The following is a 21,351-nucleotide window of genomic DNA, read 5'->3' on the forward strand; positions in this document are numbered from 1 at the left end:
TTTTTGCCCCACTGTACCTCCTTTAGACTATTTGGCAGAATGCCCGGAATATGTTCTATAAGTTAAGAAAGGAGACGGTGCCAGACCCATGCCGGAAGCAACCTTATGAACTATGCCTATGTAACGTGTCTGTAACCAGTATATAATGGAACTAAACGGGACTGCCCCTTTAGAGCTCCTGACAGATGTTCACTATGGTGCATCAAGTTTGTTGGAACCTCTCCAGTGTGCTGACAATAAACAATGATTCATTTAAGATTGTCTTTGAGTGTCCCTGTGTCCCTCTATAATTTCCACAATAATTTGGCATCACAAAAAGGATCAGTGAAGGTATGCGAGGGAGACACCGGTGCCGCATTCCCTAGTGGGAAAGCATTAGGGAATTTCCCATCTGACAAAAGACGACCTGGACACGCCCAGACCAGACTTTTACTGAGAGCTGCCCGGGGGAAAGATACCCGATTCGTGATCCTCTGAGAGTCATGTCTTCTGAATTTCAGTAAGTCAATTTAAATGAATCTGTGATTTGTTTAATATTGACTTTGCAATAGTGAAGTTTACACTCACCAACCTTAATAGAGAGAAAGAGAGAGAAAAATTCTGTGTTTCTAAATGCGAAGTATACAGGCACCAAACACAGAATTAAAAAAAAACAAATTTGATTAAAAACCAAGCATAGCCTCCCCTCCTCTCAATAAAGGCTTTTTTTTGTCTGCCCAATGCAATCTGCAGTTTGTCGATTCCACTTTGACATTTCAGACTTGATTTTCCCTTACATTATTTTTGCAACCCCTTCAAAAATGTTAATGAATTATAATCCATGTAATAATTCAGGTTTCCTGTTGCTGCAGGATAATTTTCCTGCTGTAGCAAACTGACTCAAATGAAGATCCTACATCTGTATGGTCACATTGTCCACGGTGTGGGAGGGGCTCCCTCTGGTTAGCCTGTCGTTACACAAACCCTAAGATTAATTCTAAATGGATAAGATGCATCACACATTGACCACACGTTGCTGGCTCGTATGTGAGGCTGATTTGTGAAGAAGACACTAACTATGAGCAGTCCATGATAGCACTCAGGCTATCTATTCCATTCAATGTTCAATAAAATTGAGGAGTACATCAATGCAGTTGATACTGGAGCCCCCCTCTCACTCTCTCCCAGTGTACAGTTGGATAAGGTGTAGACTCTGTAACAGTTCTCCTTTATTGCTATGCCTTTGAAGACTTTTTCCACCCACAAAGTGGATAATGGTGAGCTGTCCATCCTGTCTAGGGAGATGGAACCATATAAATAGAATAGAATGACATTCTATTTGGCTGGAACACAATGGCCTGACCCACCTAGTCTCTGACCGAAAGAGAACAACAGAGACTGGTTCAGATCAGGAAGCGAACTGATGTGACGGAGGAATGAGAATGACCTCACTAAGTCCCCATCCATCTGTTTTAGGTGCAGGCTGGAAATATTATCATCCTAGGGGAACCAGGAAACTGGAGCGCTAGGATCCTAAAAATATTTATTATGCACACTACACATGCTTTATTTTTATCTTAGTCCACTTTTCTGGTCTAGAGAACAAGACATACACTGAGTATACAAAACATTAAGAACACCTGCTCTTTCCATGACATAGACTGACCAGGTGAAAGCTATGGTCCCTTATTGATGTCACTTGTTAAATCTACTTCAATCCGTGTAGATGAAGGGGAGGAGACAGCCTTAAGACAATTGAGACATGGATTGTTTACGTGTGCCATTCAGAGGGTGAATGAGCAAGAGAACATATTGAAGTGCCTTTGAACGGGGTATGGTAGTTGGTGCTAGGCACACTGGTTTGTGTCAAGAACTTGTTACATGCTTTTGTTTGCCCATTTATATTTCAAGGTTATACTCTAGCTAGCACGTTAGCACGTGGCGCGCACTGATTGGTGTCACCTCGTTAGTCAGAATGTATTACACCTGTGCTGGTTTGTCATCTCGTTAGTGGGAAGGTGTTTCACATGTGCTGGCCCAAGTGATATTTAAGGGTGGTTGGCCCAGTTCTCTTGAGAGGTGTGTGGGGTTAACACCTTTAGTTGGCACTCCCTATTTGATTTCTAGAAAAACAATCCTGTATCTGTTCTTCTCTATTTTCATTTTGCTCCACTTTTTGATTTGCCTCCTGTCTTTAAGTTTGGTGTGGGTTCTTCTTTATTTTATATTGGCCTTCTTGGGCCAATGTAGTGGGCACTCATGGTGGGTGTCTTTTAGGAACGTAATAAACTTTAACGCTGCAGGATTTTTCACGCTCAAAACTTTCCAATGTGTATTAAGAATGGTCCACCATCCAAAGGACATCCAGCCACCTTGTAGAGTCCATGCCCCGACTAATTGAGGCTGTTCTGAGGGCAAAGGGGGGTACTGCATACTGTCTTCATATACAACAATTATGTCCCCTAGATTGGAACTGGCCTCCTTTGAATGGTAATGTGTATGAGTCACTGAAATACCTCAACTCCCCCTACTTGCATGAGTGCGTGCGCGTGGGCACACATACACACCCTGGGACGGATTAGCTTAGGACTCTTAAGTACTCAAATTGGATTTGCGTAGTCATACGTCTCTGCAATAGAGAACCAACACACAGCGGACCACAGAGATGTTTCAGCGCTTTCTGCATTTCAGATCACAGCGCAATATTAAGTTACTCATTAAATATGATGAATTAAACATACTTCAATATTTGAGCCAAAAATACCATTTCAAGTGGCAAATTTTTAGAGGCCCTCATATAAGCGAATAGCCTATGTTTTACGGCAGGATGTAGTGGTCCTGTTCCGTTCGTTCCGTGACTCGTCAGAGGAGAGAATTAGCCGCTGGCTCCAGGCGCTGCAGCTTCATTAAGTGCTTGCTGTGTTGTCACACTTTGTCCGCCGTGGCTCCTTCCCTCTCACAAGAATCCCAGATGAAGGGCTTTTTGTTCCCTCTTCTTTTTTAATTGAACTTTTTGATTATGCATGCTTTCTGCCTGGGAGGGATGGGATGACGAGGGGCTGAGGAACAGGGTGGTTTAACATGTGTGATCAGCAGTTTTGGGGAATCTACTCTGAAAAGAGAGTTTACCAAGCTACCATGTACTTAACACTGGAAGAAATTAAGCTAGACTAAAGCTACTCTTAAGAAAAATATAGTTTACTTAAATATAACTGTCTTATGATGTATATTATCTTGTTTGATATTGTACATGTAATTTAATTAAAGTAATTTAACAGTTACTTTGAAAAAGTAATTCACTACATTCAAACTACTGAAAAAGTTTAATATGTACATCTGAAATGTCAATGACTATGAAATGCAAAACAGTTAACTTTGGGGTCACATGTTAACACAATGTAATTTTTCCTATTAAAAACTTTTTTTAAAATTTCAAGTGAGAATTAGGCAAGTCTGATGCCAAAAATGAAAGTAAATTATCTTATTTTTTGTTGTTGCAAAAAAAAAGTAGTGTGTTAGTAGTTAGCTACACCGCTACATGGAAAAAAGTAATGAACTACCTAGATTTGAATTTAGTTCAACTACATGCAGTTCACTACTCCCCGACACTGGAGATCAGATCCTTCAGTGGAGACAGAGTCCCACTGTCAATGAGCCTGTCTGTATCACTCTGTGTCTTCTGAAATGACAGTGAAATGGGCTATGTACGTAATTACAGGTGTTATTACCAGTAGTTTGGCCCTATCCCATCCACTGGGACCTTCTAGTTCCGTAACTATCCTCCCTCTGAGAAATGGGAAGTTTGGGGTCCCAGGCAGGCAGGATCTGAGGGGGTTACTGGTGGAGGTGGAAAATGTCAAACATAATGAAATCGTTGAGCACACCTTCCCAGGGTAATAGGATTTAGAGTGGGAAGTGCCATGAGGATGGGGAGTATAGGGAGAGGGACTGAGCTGTAACCTTGGAGGATTGAGAATATTCTCTCTCCAGAGACAATTAGGAGCTATTAAAGGGACTAAGCAGATGATGGTTGAAAGGTAGAGGTGTGAAGGAAAGGACTGACTGGATGCTGTCTGAATTAAAGTCACAATGTGCAGATGGATGCCTTTACAGATGGACACTTGTGGGTAATTTAGGAAGACGCCCTTAACTGTGATAAAACAGTCCTATTCCTACGCTGTTTCCATTGTTTCCTTGGTTACATCTAACAATACAGCCCTCAGTGACATTGCGGGAGGTGGAGGAGATATGAGAATTGATTAAGCGATGCAACACAACATATTGCATGTCCTTGATTCCTTGCTTTGATACTCTTACAATAATTACAATCCATATAGGAGGTTATTCAAAGGTAAAAATGAAACATACCGCACATTTACCACGTTTGTTGTTGGAATTCATAGGCATTCTCTCAACTACAATGCGTGAAACTGTCCTACATAACACTGGATGTTGCAGTGGCTGACACATAGAGAGCATCCTTGTCAAAACTGTGGGGGAGGAAGTCTAAAAAGACAGTGAAAATAGAGAGAAAAAAGCCTCTCTCTCCACCCCCTCAGTATGGCACTGTATGTATCTCCATGATGAAACCACATTTCTGTTCTGCTTTGTTCTGTTCTGCCAGGCAGTAAGAATGAGAGGTAACTTACAGTATCTCTGAGTAACCTTGATGCGTTAACTAAGCCTGGACTGGTCATTAGAGTAAACAAAACAGCTAGCGTTGATTGTCCATGCCTGCCTGCCCACTCTCACTAGGAGAGAACAGTTTTGGTCCTAATTAAGTCTATATAACCCTGTGGCAGATTGAGCTACAGCAGATAATGACGGAGAGCACTTTTTGTTTCAGCAGGCAGCTGCGTTATAAAAGGGTAATTTTTCTGCGGGCCTTGAATCCTGACCTTATTTTCCATACTGACGCTAATACAAAAGGAACACAAAGTCCCGCACACACACACGCACACACACACAAACACACACCCAGACCCTGTTAGAGAAACACACTCATATACACATCAGACATTATCTAAGGAACATTATTTAAGAAATTCAATTATTCTGTTTGTTTTTGAACTGAAAGATGACAGTTGAATCTGTGCGGTTTCTGCTGCTCAACAAAAGTCACTGATGGGGATGGTGGTGGTGCACTATATTTGCTCATTAGTGCAAAGAGACTGGAAACCCACAACCTTGATCAAGTGGATCTATGCTACTTCTGAGAACTGATAGAGGCTTTCAGGTTCTATTGTGTCTTCTTAGAACAGAAGACTGATAGAGTATGTGATGTGATGTCCTTTGATACCTTGTCTAATTTTGATTCCCCCCTCTTGCAGGTGGTGACCCTGGGGAAGAACAGCAGAGGCTACCACTACATCCTGGCTAACCTGGTGAGTAGAGTAGGACAACACAACAATCCTTATCTCTTTCAGGGGCCCTCTTAAACATGTATTATAAAATGTGATGTGCAATCACTTTAGTTTTCTACATTTGAACAAACTGTACTTTTATGAACAAATACAAACATACATTATCAGCAAAAACTAGAAAGTTGTATGTTATTCAGAAAACAATACATCAGAAAACGCTTTCCTTTTTTTAACTGTAAAGGCACTACAGGTGAAGCTCTCAGTACAGATGAACCCAGTTGTTGGGGACAGATTGTTTGATGCCTGCATGTTGTTGGGTACCTCTGGTTTCACTGCAGGGCTTCGCTAACATGACCCTGGACAAAGTGTTTGCTGGAGGAGCCAACATAACAGGCTTCCAGATCCTCAACCCAGAGAACCCAATAGTCACACAGTTCATCCAGCGCTGGGAGCGCCTAGACGAGAGAGAGTTTCCTGAGGCTAAGGGCACACCGCTGAAGGTACAGTACCGCACAGCTGTCAATGTTGTGTGGATGTTTTATTTACAGTATGAAACTTCCATCTCTGCCCATATCTGCTTCTCTACCTTTCTCTCTGACTATCTGTTCAGTTATCTGTGTCTCGCTAATAGTATCAAAGACAGAGCATTTTCACTCACAAAAGGAAAGCTTTTGTCAAATTTAACCAGATAAACTGTCAGTGAGGCAATAGTAAAATCATACTGCTTGTTTACTGCTTGTCACTCAGAAAAGAGGCAAAAATTGGTTTTCTGTTTGAAAGTAGCTACAACAGTATGAACTAGCTTTGGCATATCAGGCAACAACAGACTGCCAATCACCAACTACTCTTGAATAAAATAAACCTTGAGGCAGAGTGGCAGTGGGCTGTTCAGCTACTGCTGTACCGACTTTATCATTGATACTCATTTTCACAATTTATTCCCTTTTCACATTGTGCTTTGTATCTAAATGTGCTCCTTACACAAACCAGTGAGTACCCTTCGGACTGCTCTCCTAGTGTCATGATCTGGTGTGGTGGTTGTGTTTCAGTACACGTCGGCACTGACCCATGACGCCGTGCTCATCCTGGCAGAGGCCTTCCGGTACCTGCGGAGGCAGAGGGTGGATGTGTCCCGGAGGGGGAGCGCTGGGGACTGCTTAGCCAACCCGGCCGTGCCCTGGAGCCAAGGCATTGACATAGAGAGAGCCCTCAAAATGGTAGGAGGGGTCTTCACAGGTGCCCAGGTGTACCCCTGTTACCATGTCTTTAAAATATAGTAGTATATTTGGACTAAATCTGAATTGAGCTGTTGTGTGAAGGTTATTACGGTTCCTTGTGTCGTGGTGTGCGTGGCAGGTCCAGGTACAAGGTATGACAGGGAATATCCAGTTTGACTCGTTCGGTCGGAGATCCAACTACAGCATCGATGTGTATGAAATGAAAATAGGGGGGCCCAAGAAGGTAAGTAGAAAGCAGCACAGTGGCTCAACATGCAGATTACACAACACTTTCTCACATTGTTTGAGTTCAGAGGGTCATTAACTGAGTAATTGGGAAAAGGTTGCAGGATGTCAGACCAGTTCACTTCTTTTTTTTTCTTTATTCATAACTGTGAAGATAGTTCAGTTGCATGGACTTTAAATATGAATATTCAAGTAATTACACATTCAATATTTAGGTAATTACACAATAACATGACTCCATAACATAAGTGTGCTTGTAACTGCATTGCACCATACGTGCGCAACAGTAATCATTGAACAGCTCTGAGCAGGGTCCAGGGCAGAGCTTTAAGCTTTATTGGAGTGCTTACAGTAGGACAGCTTTCACCTGTAGCGGATTATGTACTGGGGGCTGACCTCTCCCTGCGTGCTTCCTTTGTGCTCAGCCATAACTGGGGCAGGGGGTAGGAGAGGGGACGCATTGAGTCTGTCAGGAGTAGTGCTATATTTGCCAGTAACCCCCCTAGTTACCACACATACTAGCCTATAGAACATGCTGAGCTATAGAACAGTAGAAGAGGAGAGAAGAATTAGAAAGAACAGGAAAGAAAAGTACAGAATACCACCGGACAGAAAAGACGAGAACAACAGACAGAACGAAACAAAACAGAACAACAGAACAGAACAGAACAAAACAGAACAGAACAAATAACATGTAACTGCTGACGTTTTCTTTCAATCTCAGCAGTTATTGAAAAGGTTCACAGGCGTCAGATATCTATTTTTAGTAGCAGCATAGATATAGTATGCTTAATGTTTGTACATTAAGAGAAGCCCCTCACTCTGTAAATTGCAACTGAAATTGCTTATTGCTGAATAAGACTCGTTCTTTTTTGCTGGTATTAGTATTGCCAAGCTGCATGCGAGGAGCATTTCATGGGCAGTAATTCATGGTTATGTAAAAGATCTGTGACAGTGCAGCTGTAGTAAGTGTGCTGAGAGGGAGATTAGCTGAAAGTTGAATGCTCTTTTCCCCCACTGGATTTGTAGCAGAGGTTAAAGCGTCATCTCCAAGCACAGCACCAGTACAGGGCTTTTTATCTCGCGCATCACTAGACACCCCCAACCCCCCTTCAGGCCAAGACTCTCATCAGACATGCTCGCCTGCCAACTGCACTTGGAGGCTTTACTCACAAATGTCTTTTAAATGGCTGTTTCTTGTAATAACTATGATGTTTCTGTCACTTTCAGACCGGGTACTGGAATGAATTCGAAAAATATGTATTTATTGTGGATGCGCAGGTCACCAACGAGTCCTCTTCTGTGGAAAACCGAACGATTGTGGTCACTACTATTATGGTACACTTTCCAAGCAGATTTTAAATGTTCCACCTCTAAACAATTCTGCCACTCAAGGTCAAGGTGTCCATTGTTACATTCTGTCCTGGGAGGGTAGAACTATTTTCTTTTGAGTTGCTTTCCATCCACTCACTACATGTTGAAACAGTCGATTCACAAAGAGTGTTTCAACTGTATCCGTGTGGGTGTTAAAGCATTTTGATTTTCCATATTACGGTGGCCTGTTGTAGCAGTGACATCACAATAACGGCTTTGGTAATGATAACTAGCTAGAGCCGATAGACGTAATCTAATACACATTCAGTGCATACGTAAGTAAAAACCTGTTTCTTACTCATTAAGTAAATGGTCAATGATGACAGGGATAGAGACAACAAAACGACTTTTAATGTCAATTGTTTCTCACTGGGGACACAAAATAACTGCCATTTGAGGAGGACATAAAAAACCTCAAGGCTTTAAAGCTTTGGTTTGTTTATCCCCCTGTTCAAATCTATTTTGGATCGTCCACTTCAAGTTCTGTACTGAAGTATAACCTCTGTGGCTTCTTCCAATATCCAGCGATATTAGGGGGTCAAAGGTCAGGGATAGCAAGAGATGAAGCATTCCCCAGCTCAAGCAGAGAGATAAAAATAAATCAGCTGGATGTATATATGGTTAGTTAGAAGATCTTGGTCATTTTTAAATGTAAAATAAGGTAAGCCTTATCTTACATTTAAAACGATGGCCTTCTTTCTGACTCTGCCTATTATGTCCTCATCTTAGGCAAATTCAGAATACGAAAGTCAGACATTCTCATCTAGATGTAAGCATGTCATGCTCATACTCATAATTGGTTAGGATACTTCTGATAGACACAGGGAAATGGTAGGACCATTGTAATGTTATGATAGCAATAGTGTTACACTACTCATCTAGTGATCATGTATTTGTCAATTCACATTGTAAATTGGCCAAATCTCATTATGCATCAGAATTAGCTATATTTGACTTTATTGTTTCAGAAACCCATTTCTTCTAGCATAGAGGTGAAAAGATACCTTCAGCACAGAAAGAAAGAAATGGACCATTGTTTTACCCACTGGCATCTCTTCTACACCTAACACGGATTGGGATGTGATATAAGAACAATCACTCTGTGTGATTTTTGAGCCGAGCCAAAAAGAAAACCAACCACATCTCAGAGTTTAAAGTATTTGTATGAACACCTCCCAGTGTATTCTGTATGGAAGATAAGCTCAGAGTTGGTTTGATGACTTGAATGATGCAGCCTCCCTGCACATTCATCGATGTGTTTGATGGTGTTGCAATAAAAACGAGCATTACTGTAATCCCTTGCCAATCACTACCATTTACATGATGAACTGGAAAGTATCACAAACCCCTGTTCAACCTGCCCCTGTCCTACCAAACCGATGCAAAGCTAATGCACCCTCCACCTGGCCCCCACCTCCTTAGAGTTGTGTCTGGGTTTAACATGAAGGAATCTGGCTGAGTGACCCACCCCCTTTCCCCTTCATGCCTGTCTGTCAGAGGCCTTACTGTCCCTACTGGTTACCCGGGCCGGGCCCTGCATCTAGCCCGCTGCTATGGAGGCTGACTGCATTTGGCTGTGGATCGGGTCAGCACCCCAACATCCCCATGTGACCAACTCTGTGTGTCGCTTCTTGTCCATGCTGTTCTGTTATTATTTCCTGTTTGTGTGCTCTGTGTCTGTGTATGTCTGTGTGTGTAATCCAAGCATGTGTGCATGCAACAATCACGGTGTGGGTTTAAGAGGACTGGCCTCAAGAGGAAAGGCCTCTGTGAATGGAATGTGTGCATGTTCAACTATAAACTCAACGTTATGTTTAATTAACAGGAATCTCCTTATGTGATGTACAAGCGAAACTACTTGTCACTGGATGGGAATGACAGATATGAAGGCTACTGTGTCGATTTAGCGGCTGAAATTGCAAAACATGTGGGGATAAGATACAAACTGTCAGTAGTTGCGGACGGGAAGTATGGTGCAAGGGATCCAGAGACCAAGACGTGGAACGGGATGGTGGGTGAGCTGGTATATGGGGTAAGTGACAGTCTGGACGTACTGAAGCACTGTCACCAACACAGGGACGGGGGCTTGGCCAGCTCTGGCTTGAGGTATGTGGCCCAGATCTGGTTAACACACCTAAACCAGATCTTCGGCATGAAAAGGCCAGACCTTGCCCAGCAGGGTGAATGTGGTCCACATTCATTCAAAAGTGTCCCAGCAACTATGGGTATTTGTTACGCTCACATATCACAAGCCAGAACTTGCTCATAAGCAAAGTGTGCCTGCCCTCGCCCTGGTCGCATCTCCCACATTCGGACCAGATCTGGCCTTTTACTGTTGCGGTGGCAGCACTGATCCATATGTGCCACCCAGCAACCAGATCTGGCCCGCAATCCTCTACTGACTGGGTGTGTGATTTTCTCCATATGTATCTCCATAAATCAGATCTTAATTGAAAGATTGATTACTTTATGTTATGAACCACTCACTACATGTGTAAGTATGAGATCATTTTCTTCTTTCATAAAACACCAACTGTGAACTGGTTCATGTTTCATTAAGGGACAGATGACAGCCAGACTATAAAGTGAAAATGAAAAACATCTGTTTGTCACTTTGAATGCAAGCAGTGATACTCTGAACGCATTTGAATTTAACACGAAATAGCACATTCCTTTTATAATGAACATTTTACCAACCATTCTGTAAAATGACACCCCAAACTCTTCAGAGAGCTGAAAGAGAGAGAGATGATCTCCTGCTATAATTGACAGGCTTTGTACATGCCCTGAGACACCTCTCTGCATCAACAGTAAATCCGCCGAACCATTAATTAGCCATTCACATGCAAATGAGCCAGTGATATATTGAGACAAGGAGTGTCTTGGAGCTGTGTTTTTCACAGAGTTCCTGCCTAACCCTCACTAAGATGATCCCAGCCCTCGCATGGCATTTACATATTTATAAGTCAAGGCCGGGTCCGGTTGTAACTCTGGGACCTGAAAAGCTATCGATGGGAACATTTATTACATTGCTGAGCTATTTGCTAATAAGGCTAGGAGGCTTTAAAGACAATCTGATAAAGGAGTTGAATTTCCTAGGCTGATTCAAATATCATGGGCTGTTTGCATAAGCTCTTCAACCTCCTGTTTCCATACCTTCTACTTCATAGATGGATCTGACGGAGTAATGCACTCTTGGATTAAGGCAGAGACATTAGCCACTACTAATGCTAACTGAGATTGGTCCATTTTAAGCTGGCTGGTCTCACTTTCTTCTTAAACGTATCTGACATTTAATGCATTCATTTTTCTAATCCACCATTTCATTTTTCCGTGCTCCATCTCTACTCATTGGTTTCAGCAATACACTATAGATATACTATAGTCATAATGCGATATTGAAAATTGCCTGATGACCAGTTTATTTGATCAAGAAACAGTCAAATCACATAATTTCTTTAGATGGGCATTCTATTTTAAATTGTTATAAATCGGGCTTTGATCACAAGGCAGTTTGATGTGATGTGTCTGTGCTCTGTTTTGAACCACTAACTCCTCCTGTTCCTGTTCCCATGTTTCCAGAGAGCTGATATAGCAGTGGCTCCTCTAACTATAACATTGGTACGAGAGGAAGTGATAGACTTCTCTAAGCCTTTTATGAGCCTGGGGATCTCCATTATGATAAAGAAGCCTCAAAAGTCAAAGCCGGGCGTGTTCTCCTTCCTGGACCCGCTGGCCTATGAGATCTGGATGTGCATAGTGTTTGCCTATATCGGCGTGAGCGTGGTGCTCTTCCTGGTCAGCCGCTTCAGCCCCTATGAGTGGCATCTGGATGAGAACGACGAGGCCAAAGACCCTCAGAGCCCTCCAGACCCACCTAACGACTTTGGGATTTTTAATAGCCTGTGGTTCTCCCTGGGCGCCTTCATGCAGCAAGGATGCGATATCTCGCCAAGGTTGGTTACTGTACTCCATGTTCCATCACCTCAAACTCAGCCATCCTATCATCTACAAACTGTACCATCTCTCTGCATTTTATGGTCATAATCACTACAACTCCCATCATGTCATGGTGCATATGTGTTATTTTTTGGTTGTGTCTTGGTTGTTTTGCTCTCCACCCCATTCATCTCCACTTCATCTTTCCCTCATCCTCTTTAAACACACCACCACCATTCCTCACTCTCTCACTCTTTCTCTCCTGGCTGCATGCTAACAGTTATGCATTGCATCCACAAAATAACTTATGCCCAGCATCCCGGGGACTGTAAAATGCACAGGGTCATCTGTCATTCCCCTATTCCCCATGACTCTTGGAGGGCTACCGTGTTTTTGCTGCATGTCCCATTTTACGGTCATCAGCCTGGTGCGTAATGTATTGTAATGTATTTTTATCCATTTTCACTCTGATGAAGCACCTTAATGGCATTAAATTCGGCCTCTACCTCATGACTAATATCATGCATTTTCATATAGACAAAAGGTTACGCCCTCTTCCCCCTCTTTTCATTCATTCAGTCCATCTCTTCACTCATCATCACTGTTGTGCCGGTGTGTCCCTCATTCCTTCTCGGGGGACTGTCATTGTTCAAGCCATCCCTCCACATCTTGTCTGGGATGTTGGGCCATTGTAGTGCATCTGAATGAAGATCAATGAGAGAGTGTTCCAGGACATGTCTATCAGAGCTGAGCATCAGTCTCACCTGAATAGTGATGGCTACAGCGCTATAGGGTAATGGTCCACTGAGATCAACATTTAAACATGCATCGTTCGGATTCATTCCTCAGTAATTGTTCCCTTACTGTCTCTATGATAAGATTCAGTTTTTTTTATAGCATTGCTCATGAAAAAAAAGGGGTTTGCGTGCTGAAAACTGAGTGATGGCTTCTCATGTGCAGTGAAGAAAGTCAACTCTAAATAAAAGACAAGCCATTTAATCCTTGTAACATAATACCAGAAAAGAACACAAAACATTCTATGGCAATTTAGGATGTCAGGTACTATTTGAAAAGCCCATAGAATGCCAAAGAGTCAATGCCACAGATTTGATGAATTTGATGAAAACGATTTAGTAAATGTCCCTCTCCCTCCTGGAGGATCAGTTTTCGTGATATACTACAGTAAGCCTAAGGTTAGTAGTTACCGTACCAGTGGGGATCGTCAGCCTCATTGAAGCTGATGCACGCTAATCTCTGCTTGCTGTGTTTGTGTGTGCTATCATTCAGCCACAACACAACCCTCCACGCAAGCATCATAGAGCAACAAGGCTGGGACACCATGTTTTTCTCTGTGTAAAGAGCATTAACATTGAGGTATGTGGGTGAGATTTGACATAAATCCAAGATCAATGCTCTGAGGCTGTGCATTTATGTCAATACATGGTGTGTGATACCCAGACTCTACACAGGAAGCAGTGGACTCCAAAAGCATGGCGACCTCCATCCCGCTGTCAGTGTGTAGGATTGAGCACCCTGCTCTCATGTCCCTCTGTCCTCCTCCTCCTCCCCTCTCTCTCAGGTCTCTGTCGGGCAGAATCGTGGGGGGGGTGTGGTGGTTCTTCACCCTCATCATCATCTCCTCCTACACAGCCAACCTGGCTGCCTTCCTCACAGTGGAGAGGATGGTGTCTCCCATAGAGAGTGCTGAGGACCTGGCCAAGCAGACAGAGATTGCCTACGGGACCCTAGACTCAGGCTCCACCAAGGAGTTTTTTAGGGTGAGTGACTAAACTAACTGGGGGTTTATTCACCAGACACAACTTTAGTCTCTTTACAGACAGTTAGAAAACAACAAAAAAGCAGACAAGACATCAAAGCAAGGAGCACAGGGGAATGGTATAGATATTTAGTTTTGCTTGATACCCGACAGAAAATATGGAAGTAGTTAGCTATGATAATAAATATTGAAAAAAGTCAAGCTACTATACACGAAACAGGTGGCTATCAGAGTCTATGCTACTGTGTGGTGACAGAAGACAATTTTGCGTGGTTTCTCTTTCAATTTGTGGTGTTTATAAAACAAAGCAATAAAAATTGAACACACTGAATATTTAAAAAAGTATATTTATAGCCTGGTGTTTAGAGTTAGTGAATCAGTGCAGTGAAACACAACCACCTGTGCAAGCCACTTGATGTAATGCAAATGTACTTCTCTTTCATGATTTGTTTGGCAGGCTGGCTGACGGCCTGGTGATTTGTCCCAGGTCTTTCTGGGAAGATAATTGATAGGTGTTCAGGGACTTCATAATGAGTGACCCACTTCCTGTTCCTCCGCCTTCAAACTTCAAATGTCACGACTGAGGAGCCATTCCGGGGGACTTTTAATTAAAATAGAGGCTCCAGATACATTTTAAATATGTTCTTCAGGAAAGATGTGCTGCTTAATTAGTCATATATAGCCACCAGGCAAACGGAAATCTGCTCTGATGACACACTGGCAGGTCATCCCTCAAATGGCTCACCTTTACTTTCCATGCATTCCCTCACTCCTCTCAGGATTTACCGTACCGGCACCCTAGTACATCACATGCTTCCCCAACTCCTCCCTCACTTATGACACAGCCCCTTCGTTGTCAAAGAGTCAGAAGAAGAATATTCAGACAGGGCAAATATATTTTAAGTGCTTGCATATTTAGCTCCATTTCCACCTCATGTATCTTAGGCACAGCAGCATGTATGTGATACATGGAGAGAAATTAACTTAGCTCAAGCATCTCATTTTCAAAACCAGCCATGTGTATGTTATCAGCCTGGTCTCATAGACTAAACGTAACATAGTAAATGTAAATACGGGACACTCAAATTAGTATGATATGTAACATTTGGTATGGTTACAAAAGATAGAAGATTACATAAAGCAAACACTAAAGTAGGGTGGTTGGTCAGGGTGGATGGTTCGGTGTAAAATGCGAGCGTCTAGCAACTCAAAGGTTGCTTGTTCAAATCTCATCACGGACAACCGGGTTAAGGTTAGGTTAAGTTTAGGGAAGGAACTAGCTAACATGGTAAGTATTTGCAAAGTAGCTAAAAAGTAGTAAGTATTTGCAAAGTTGCTTATTAGCAAAACTACTAACGTATAACCCTAACATCTAGGCTAACTTTACCCACCTAGCAAATTTTTGCATTAGCCACCTAGAATTTCACAAATTCGTAAGATATTGTATGAATTGCAATTTCAAACATATTGTACGAATTGCAGTAGGTAACATCTACAAATTGTAATTCGTAACATCTCATACGAAATGGATGATGGAAATCCACAAATGAATACATACCATACGAAATGTAACATATCATACTAATTGGAGTGTCCTGGATTTACATTTGCTATGTTACGTGTATGTGTCCAGGTTGATGTTATAACGCCTGATGAAATGAAATTGCAGATTTGTTTTGGAGCTACTTATGTTGTCTCCAGAGTACATTTGAATACTTTTGGCACTCGTATAACTGGCCAGAAGAGAATCCAAGAATTACATGTGGACAAGCACTCTGCATACAGACAGAATGCTAATGATTTATTTTCTGACTCATCCCTACTTTGTATTGCCAGTGGGGTGGATCTGAGCAAACAGCCATGAAGCATTCAGAGCGCATAAATGGAGAGTTGATTGATGGACTGACAGCTGGAGGTGTTTGTGTTGCACTATAGGAGTCAGCTCATCTTCTCATTAATATTTATTTATTTTGCAAATGGATACTGAGGCCGAAAACTAACTTACAACGTGCTTATCTATGTTGTAGTATAGATGAAAATAGATTTGCGTTTGAACACTGGAGACCTTTAGCCCACATATGATTGCTGACTCAGGTAACACAAGCAGAAGAGCTGCACGCATCTTTACATGACCCAGAAATGACCCTCTGTTTACACAGCATGGCCAAGCCTGTCATAAAATATTACTGTAATTTACATGAACGGTCCCTCCCATTGAAATTGTGCAGATGTCAAGCATGATTCAATCATGGCCCTGAATTCATTACATATCCAGCTACTGCTGAAATTTGCATGAGACAATGCGGGAGACAGCTTCATTTTTTCATTCAGCAATGCATTGATACTGATGTTCTGTTAAATGCATCCATCTTGCAGAACGCATTGAGCAGATATTATCATGCAACTACTGTAAAAACATAAGAAGCTGGAGACATAAGCAACTGCAGCCCATCATGATTCGTTCAGATTTTTTGTGACCCCCCCTCCACCCCCATCAAAGTTGCCCATCCCTGATATAGAGCATCCATGACATCAGTCTGATCAAGCCAGGTGCTTAAGCTTGGCTCTTGTAGTTCATCTGATATAATGCTGACTTCACTATCGATACCGAAAATCATTTGTCTTGTTATGTTTCAAGTGATAACAAAAATGCTCTCACAGGGGTTTCAGTATTGACATTTAAAGCACTTTCTGTGACATTTACTGGATTCTATGGCCACAGTCATTCTTGTCACCTGTATTGTGTATATGCCCTTTCCACTCTGGCGACAGCTCAGGTCCCACCCCCTCCGCCCAGTCTATTCTAGCTTCTCTCTCTGAAAACCTGGGCTGAAGGCCCTGCTGCACAAAAGGCCCTTTTTCCAAAAGACACACTGATTTCCATATTCCTTTTGCCTGAAGATCATGGAGGTGTAACTAGCAGCAATAGGAGCTGAATGTACTGCAGATTTGAAAATATTTTGTTAGTGGAACATATTTGCCCTTGATTGATACACCCATAAGGCTTCAACATCTGTTGGTGCATAAGAAGCAACCGCTTCCAAGGAATGTCCCGCTGAGCAACCCCACCCCCTCAATCACCTCCCATATGGTCTCTCCCTGTACTCTTTAAATGAGTGTGTGATGCAGGGGGTAAAATCCACCTCTCTGGGGTGGGGGTGGGGGGTGATGTGGGGAATCATTTGTAGGGGAACCTGACTCCCCATTGTTCAAGTTTACATACTAGTCAGCTCAATTTCATTCAATTCCTTGGTGTGCTGTGAGTGTAAACGCAACCATCACTGATGAGAACTGTATGACAGTATTGGCGTTTGTGAATATTTGAGCAGAGTGATGCTGATGCCAACATAGCAGCAGATGGTGTATGTGCAGATCAGAGACTAATATTTTGACTGCAGCATTGGTTGTTTCTCTATAGTTTAATAATTAACATGTTGACTCATATTTAGCTCATTTATTGAATCCCCGCTGATCTGATCCTACCCCCTGTCATATCAGTTGTCCTGAGAACACCAGGCATCTCTACAGAATCTACTAGAGTGACACCAATGTGTTCATTATGTTCAACAACCCTATTTACAGTTTACATTACAGACCAATGATGTTATCATCATGCTCATCAGGAGTCAAGCTCATCACTCCCATTAAAGAGCAGAGGAGCTGAGGCCGTTAGAGGTTCTGTAAACTATTGACATCCCAAATCACCTCCCCAGAACCATTAAAGAGCAGAGGAGCTGAGGCCGTTAGAGGTTCTGTAAACTATTGACATCCCAAATCACCTCCCCAGAACCATTAAAGAGCAGAGGAGCTGAGGCCGTTAGAGGTTCTGTAAACTATTGACATCCCAAATCACCTCCCCAGAACCATTAAAGAGCAGAGGAGCTGAGGCCGTTAGAGGTTCTGTAAACTATTGACATCCCAAATCACCTCCCCAGAACCATTAAAGAGCAGAGGAGCTGAGGCCGTTGAGGTTCTGTAAACTATTGACATCCCAAATCACCTCCCCAGAACCATTAAAGAGCAGAGGAGCTGAGGCCGTTGGAGGTTCTGTAAACTATTGACATCCCAAATCACCTCCCCAGAACCATTAAAGAGCAGAGGAGCTGAGGCCGTTGGAGGTTCTGTAAACTATTGACATCCCAAATCACCTCCCCAGAACCATTAAAGAGCAGAGGAGCTGAGGCCGTTAGAGGTTCTGTAAACTATTGACATCCCAAATCACCTCCCCAGAACCATTAAAGAGCAGAGGAGCTGAGGCCATTAGAGGTTCTGTAAACTATTGACATCCCAAATCACCTCCCCAGAACCAGAACCCCAGAACCACAGAACACAGTCTTTTGTATTTAACTAGGCAAGTCAGTTAAGAACAAATTCTTATTTACAATGACAGCCTAGGAACAGTGGGTTATCTGCCTTGTTCAGGGGCAAAATGACAGATTTTTACCTTGTCAGCTCAGGGATTCAATCTAGCAACCTTTCGGTTACTGGCCCAATGCTCTAACCACTAGGCTACCTGCCACCCCGTCTGCACTTGTTTCAAAATTATAACATTCAGAGTCATGTAATATATTAATAATCAGCTAACTGAAATGAAGTGACATTGTAGTTTCTGTATACAGCCACCTCTGTTAAACAGATTGACACTTCCTATGAGGATTTACTTCATCCAGATAAAGATGACAATGCACCGTTTTGCTCTGGTGTGCAACCATCTGATAGAAGATACAGCTGAATGTCCAGCAAATTCTATCCCCAAAACTTAGTAAGTCAGTCAATAGACAGCCTGTAGACTGATTTTCGAGAACACATCAGAACTGGTGCTTAATGTACAAACAATATTCATTAGAGAGGAATTTTTCTCTACGTAAATTTGGGCCTTCTTCGTCTGTAAGGACGTGTTTGTGTTTGTGTGTTTTTACACCTTAAAGGATTCTTTGGCTGTCCCCATAGGAGAACCCTTTGAAGAACCATATTTGGTTCTAGGTAGAACCCTTTTATGTTTATTTGGATCCCCATTACATGACAAGTAACAAAACACTGTTACACTGATAGACAAGGACAGTCACACACATTTCAAATACAATGATATACAAACAATACAACAAGAAAATAAAACAAACAATACAACAAGAAAATAAAACAAACAATACAACAAGAAAATAAAACAAACAATACAACAAGAAAATAAAACAAACAATACAACAAGAAAATAAAACAAACAATACAACAAGAAAATAAAACAAACAATACAACAAGAAAATAAAACAAACAATACAACAAGAAAATAATACAAACAATACAACAAGAAAATAAAACAAACAATACAACAAGAAAAAAGTATGTGTGTTAGAGTGTATCTGTGTGTCCCTGCCATTCCATGAGTTGTTTTTTACTCCGTGTGTGTATTACTATTCTAGTGGGTACCAGAAATCCCCAAAAGAGCCCACAAGGATAGTAAAACAAGAAAAATTCCCACGAAGACAAAGGCTATTTTAGGCTTATGGGTTAGGTTTATGGTTAGGGTTAAAATTAGGGTTAGAGTTAGGGTTAGGGAAAATAGGATTTTGAAAGGAAATACATTTTAGGTCCCCACAAGGATACTAAAACATATACTGTAAGTGTGTGTGTGTGTGTGTGTGTGTGTGTGTGTGTGTGTGTGTGTGTGTGTGTGTGTGTGTGTGTGTGTGTGTGTGTGTGTGTGTGTGTGTGTGTGTGTGTGTGTGTGTGTGTGTGTGTGTGTGTGTGTGTGTGTGTGTGTGTGTGTGTGTGTGTGTGTGTGTGTGTGTGTGTGTGTGTGTGTGTGTGTGTTCGAGAGTGTGCGAGCACGCGTGCGTCTGCAACTGTATGCGTGTGCTCACACTCGTAAAACGTAGATCAATCTGTTTATCTGGTTAGTACAGTCATATATTTCACACTAAATTTCACGATGGTCCACAGTAGCCAAGCCATCTGCAGTTTAATATGTAATGTTAGATTTAGCTTGATTCAGCTATTATGGTGGGCCTATTGCCCATTCTCCATTAAAATGTGAAAAATATATGACAAAACAAAGCCTTGCTAGAAATGAACTTCCAATGGCCCTCTCAGATTAAATTGTAATATCTATTCATCAACAATATATGATGTTATTTGGGGCCCTGGGCAATATAGCCATAGATATAATCACCAAGTTGACCAAGTTTTTGCCACATTAATTATTCACTTGCTAATTAAATCAATCTATAGGCTATTTATACACATGCCTTTTTTGGTCGTGAGAACATCCATCCTAAAGTTTTCCCCACTTGTTCGGTCACTCGGCGGAAGGTCACATAAACCAAGTTTAATGCAGCTTCCTTATTTGTCCTTCTGTTGTCGACTGCTGTGTGCATACCCCAGCTCCATGGAGACCCGATGCCAGCCACTCAAAGGCCACTTTTAGCAGCAGCTCCCTGGGTGTGTGTCAGTAAGGGAAGGGCAGGAGGCAGGAGGCAGGAGGCAGGCCAGGGCATGGCAGTGTTGTGTTCTCCTCTCAGCACGTCATATTGCTGCTCCAGGTGGCAGCAGCCCCACTGACCAATCCAGGTGACACCTCCAGAACCCCAATGTCAAAGGGCATGCTGACTCACTTCCTGTCTTGTGAACTAAGGGGGGATGGTGAAAGGGAGCAGGTGGTCAGTCAGGTGGTCGTCCTGTCGATGGATGCCGAGGAGAAACGTGGCCCTGCAGTTTTGTGTTTAGTGTGCTGCCAGCTTGTCGGACCTTAGGCCCTATCTGCTGTTGGCAACAGGCCCACTACAACTACTCCTTTACTCAGCTCTCTGGGAGCACAGAGAGCACTCTATTGACTCATGGCAAAGGACTATATGAAGATGTACAGTGGGGCAAAAAAGTATTTAGTCAGCCACCAATTGTGCATGTTCTCCCACTTAAAAAGATGAGAGAGGCCTGTAATTTTCATCATAGGTACACTTCAACTATGACAGACAAAATTAGAGAAAAAAAATCCAGAAAATCACATTGTAGGATTTTATATGAATTTATTTGCAAATTATGGTGTAAAATAAGTATTTGGTCAAGACACAAAAGTTTATCTCAATACTTTGTTATATACCCTTTGTTGGCAATGACAGAGGTCAAACATTTTCTGTAAGTCTTCACAAGGTTTTCACACACTGTTGCTGGTATTTTGGCCCATTCCTCCATGCATATCTCCTCTAGAGCAGTGATGTTTTGGGGCTGTTGCTGGGCAACACACTTTCAACTCCCTCCAAAGATTTTCTATGGGGTTGAGATCTGGAGACTGGCTAGGCCACTCCAGGACCTTGAAATGCTTCTTACGAAGCCACTCCTTCATTGCCGGGCGGTGTGTTTGGGATCATTGTCATGCTGAAAGACCCAGCCATGTTTCATCTTCAATGCCCTTGCTGATGGTAGGCTTTGTTACTTTAGTCCCAGCTCTCTGCAGGTCATTCAC

The 21,351-nt window shown here is 42.3% G+C and overlaps 1 protein-coding gene across 1 annotated transcript in view; it reads left to right on the forward strand.

Moving 5' to 3' along the window:
- LOC115105655 (glutamate receptor 3-like) overlaps positions 1–21,351 on the forward strand; it is a 127,653-nt gene that overhangs the window by 96,640 nt on the left and 9,662 nt on the right. The window contains exons 5-12 of the mRNA XM_065007382.1: positions 5,310–5,359; positions 5,665–5,842; positions 6,392–6,559; positions 6,699–6,803; positions 8,036–8,143; positions 10,005–10,211; positions 11,762–12,135; positions 13,698–13,896. Of these exons, the coding sequence (XP_064863454.1) occupies positions 5,310–5,359; positions 5,665–5,842; positions 6,392–6,559; positions 6,699–6,803; positions 8,036–8,143; positions 10,005–10,211; positions 11,762–12,135; positions 13,698–13,896 (1,389 nt within the window). The remainder of the gene's footprint in view (positions 1–5,309; positions 5,360–5,664; positions 5,843–6,391; positions 6,560–6,698; positions 6,804–8,035; positions 8,144–10,004; positions 10,212–11,761; positions 12,136–13,697; positions 13,897–21,351) is intronic.

This window comes from Oncorhynchus nerka, linkage group LG22 (genome assembly GCF_034236695.1).
Source record: "Oncorhynchus nerka isolate Pitt River linkage group LG22, Oner_Uvic_2.0, whole genome shotgun sequence".
NCBI lineage: Eukaryota > Metazoa > Chordata > Actinopteri > Salmoniformes > Salmonidae > Oncorhynchus > Oncorhynchus nerka.